At 57.4% G+C, this 4,077-nt stretch overlaps 1 protein-coding gene across 1 annotated transcript in view; it reads left to right on the forward strand.

Annotated features, from left to right (window-relative positions):
- FEV (FEV, ETS transcription factor) overlaps positions 1-3,825 on the forward strand; it is a gene marked incomplete at its 5' end in the record, with an annotated part of 5,159 nt that extends 1,334 nt beyond the window's left edge. The window contains one exon of the mRNA XM_008644973.2: positions 2,195-3,825. Coding sequence (XP_008643195.2) covers positions 2,195-2,706 — 512 coding nt within the window. The remainder of the gene's footprint in view (positions 1-2,194) is intronic.
- Between the last annotated feature and the right edge of the window lie 252 nt (positions 3,826-4,077).

The raw sequence follows: 4,077 nt of genomic DNA on the forward strand, positions 1-4,077 counted from the left end.
GAGCCCCGACGTCGGAAGCTCCCGTCCCGTGGCATCAGAGGGGAGAGGAGTACTCATGCCCCCGAGCCCCGCAGTGGGGAGAGTGCAGGGTCCTAGCTCCGGTCTCCCAGGAGCTCCGGGACGTCCGACGGGGAGGGAGCTGCCAGCCATCCCGGGAGTGGGGCGGGCTAATCCGGGCTCGGGAGATCCGTTCCGGCGAGTGGAGAGGAGAGTTGAGACCTTATCCGTGAGGGAGCTGCCAGTGAAGTGCTGGGGCAGGGCTGGGAAGTGATGGGTTCCCGGGAACCGGAGCCATCCATCTGGAAAAAACCACGCAGGGGTCACGGGCATCGGCCAGCGCTGGCCAGGGAGCAGGCTGGAGCCTGCTTTGGAGTACAGCAGCACTGGGCATCGCGGGGCCAGCACTGTAGCGTTTGGGCCGTGTAGCTTGCCTGCTTGCAGGAAGACAGGGACCAGGGGTGTTCTAAGCAGGAAAAATGGAGCCCTGGTTTAGTGGTGGGAGGGGGAGAAAAGATGGAACTGGGGGAACCCTTTTGCCTCTGCACTGCGGACTCTGCCCAGCCATACTCAAGCACTGTGCTGCAGTGAGAAGGATCTTTTTGGATTCCTGGATATTTCCTTAGGGAGCTCTCAGGTGCATTATCATGGCACCCTGCAGCAGGTAGGATTGAGCCTCACCATCCCACCGAGCTGCACCCTCCAACACCTCCCTGACCTCCTTGCATGGGGTGGAACACCCGCAGGTGGGAGATAGCTGGAGGCCGGGGTGGGGGCTGTGGGGATGGAGAGGAGGCAAGGGCTGCAGCTGCACCCTAGGGAGGAGAGATCCTCCACCTTGGTCCCAGGATGGGGAATTAGGAAATACAATGCCTTGGAAAGAGCTGGGCTCAACTGCCTGGATCAGGATGTCTGAGTGGGTTTTGGTGGAACAGGGATGGATGGAGAATGGCTTTTCCCTGCTTCTTCTACAGCAAGATCTGGGTAGCACCAGATAAAATAGGTGGGTCTAAAACAAGCAAAACAAGGTGGTTCTTTGTGGGAAATGTAATAGAGCTGTAGGACTGCTTGCTGCAGAGGTCATGGGTGCTAAACCTCTGTATAGGATCTAAGCACCTTTAGACAAAATAATGATAGAAAAGCACAGGGATAACTGCAAAGGCGCATCCTCTGCTCTGTAAAGAGACTGTGCTGCAAGGGCTGGCATCAGGAGCAGGGATGTGCAGGGGATGCTGCTCAGAGGAGGCAGAGTGGGGTGTCTAGGTAAGTGCAGGGCTGCTCTGCAGGGTGGCCAGGTCCCAGCAGTAGGATTCCTCCTTGCCCAAAGGTCCAGACTCCCTCTCCTCTCATGACCTCTGGCCAGACTCAATGGAGCATGCCCTTGTGCCACACCATGGGCATGTGGAGGTGTGCCAGGCTCCAATGTGTGCACAGCCTGGCACAGGGGCACCACAGGCACCCAGCAAGGATACTCCTCAGTGCAAGCTGCAGATGCAATGGCGACGGCTCAGGGAGGACATTTTTCCTCTGGAAATAAGGACCATCACTGAAGCCTGATTCAAAGCCTCAGAAGGTCATGCTATGTCCTCATCTCTCCCTCTCCTGTACCTATCTGTGCTTCTCTGTGGTGTAGTTCAGATGAGCGTCGCACCCTGACTTGAGCTGATCATGGAGATGTCTGTGCAGGGCACAGTGTCCCTAGAGCAGGGGCTGTGCTGTGACACCAGCCTAGTTTCAAGCAGACATGGCTGTGGGGAGTATTTGTGTTGGGATAGATCTGGGTTCTGCCAAGATATCTCCTTCTTGAGGCTGCCAATAAAAGAATAAGGCCACGTCCTCACATGAAAACAAACAAGCAGGTATTCATCTTCAGTGGTGTGTGAATGTGGGTGGGAGGGATGGGGAGACCCTGGATCCAGACCCACTGCAACCTGTGTTGACCTCTGAGCACTCCTCCTCCATCCCAAGGTGCAGGGGCTTCTTCTTGTCCTCACACCTGGGGTGTAGGATGGGGTTGGGACGTTGCAAAGGAGACATAACCTTGTTACCATTGCAGGCGAGATGCAATGAGGCGCAGCCGAAACCTGGGTGCAGGAGGGGGCAACATAACAGTGGGTCAGGGGGCTTGGGGCATATCCTGTACCTCACCTTGTGCCCTGGGAGGGAGCTTTAACCTCTCTGGGGCCCGGCCTTGCAGGTAGCGGGCAGATCCAGCTGTGGCAGTTCTTGCTGGAGCTGCTTTCGGACCGGGCCAACCTGAACTGCATTGCCTGGGAAGGCACCAACGGGGAGTTCAAGCTGATCGACCCTGACGAGGTGGCACGGCGCTGGGGCGAGCGCAAGAGCAAACCCAACATGAATTACGACAAGCTGAGCCGAGCACTGCGCTACTACTACGACAAGAACATCATGACCAAGGTCCACGGCAAGCGCTACGCCTACAAGTTCGACTTCCACGGGCTGGCGCAGGTGTGCCAGCCAGCCACCCCCGATCACGCTCTCTACAAATTTCAGGGCAACCTGGCACCGCTGCCCTTCTCAGGCATCTCCAAACTCAACCTCATGACTTCGGGAGTGACACCGGCTGGCTTCTCCTACTGGCCTGGCTCCAGCCCATCCCTCTACCCTGGGCATGGGCTCCAGCCCTCAGCCCCGTTCAGCGCTATGGCAGCCTCCCACCTCAACAACATGAACAACCATTACCATTAGAGGCTTGGCTGTGCCAAGTGGATGCTCCATGTCCCTGGAAGCATGGGGCTGTGGAGTTGGGAAGCTCAGCAGGGAGGGATGGGGGATGGGATTGTGCCCTGCTCTTATTTGCCCCCTTTTAGATTTGGAGTGGTGTGGGGGAGGTGGGGTGCTTGCAGGGTAGCTGGGTTGGTCCTTTTATGTGGGTGGCTGGAGGAGAGAAGCCGTCTAAATTTAAGATGAGGAAGTATCCATGATCCTGGGGACAGATGTGGATACCTAAAGCAGGGTGTGAATGGAAGGAAAAACCATGGGCTCCCCTCCTGGCAGGGACATTGCCCCACCTTTCCTTTGCAACATGCTGCCCGCTCCGTGAATATCCTGCCCTCCCTGTTCCCTGGAGAGAGGAGTCAGGAGCTGGGGCCCCAGGGCGGCTGTGTCCATGAATGAGGGTCCCACTGAGCAGGGACAAAGAAAGGGGACCTTCCTTGACCACTTGGTCCCCTCACCTTTGTCTCCAAAGACTTCCTTTCCTCCATCCCTCCTACACCTGCTGCCTGAAGGCAGCCTCCTTCAGCCCTCAGGAGAAGCCTTGGTCCGGAGGGCAGATGCTTTTTATGGGTTCACTCATGCCAAGGGCAGGGCTCTGGGATTGGATGTGCCAGGGACAAGTGTGGGGCACACTGCCAGCCCTCAGGGCAAGGCCAGAGCCTGGAGGCAGCATAGCCTGGTCTCTGCAACTCCGCCCTCTCCCCAGTGCCCGAGGATCACACCACAGACAGTCCCTGACACCCTGCACATGAGCCCGTGTCCTGCTCATCACTTCCAAGATTAATTGTTCCAGTTTTACTCCAGTTTTAGCCCCTCACATGCAGGGCTTGGTGGGACACCCCCCCAAAAGTAGGAACATCCCCAGGGACAAGGCAGGGTGAGCGGTGGAGCAGAAGAAGGGATGACAGCAGGACTGGGAGCCCCAGGCACCAAGGGGCAGCCCTGGGTCTCTGCCCCTGGGTTCAAGGAACTGCCCCCATCCTCCACAGCAGGACTTCGGCCCAGTGGATGCAGAAGAGCTGGGCACGCTGAGCTCCACACTGGCTGGGGGGTGGGATTGGTCTTCAATAAAACAGAGAGGTGCTGTGACCTGTGTCCTCTCCTGTCTGAAGGGAGCTGGTGAGAGGGGGAACCACTCAGCAAATCCTCTTCCATCTGAGGCAGAACACCTTCAGGGCTGGGGTGGGAAGGATGTTGCCAGTGTCTGCATCACCTTTTCTCCAGGCATCCCCTCTGGTTCTTACAGCTTCCAAGAGATAGGACAGAGCTGGAAACCTCTGAGTTCCTTGAAACATGCCTTCAGGGAAGTCACATATGCTGTCTCAGGCTCCCAGGCTTGCA

This window comes from Corvus brachyrhynchos, unplaced genomic scaffold (assembly GCF_000691975.1).
Source record: "Corvus brachyrhynchos isolate BGI_N302 unplaced genomic scaffold, ASM69197v1 scaffold490, whole genome shotgun sequence".
NCBI classification, from domain to species: domain Eukaryota; kingdom Metazoa; phylum Chordata; class Aves; order Passeriformes; family Corvidae; genus Corvus; species Corvus brachyrhynchos.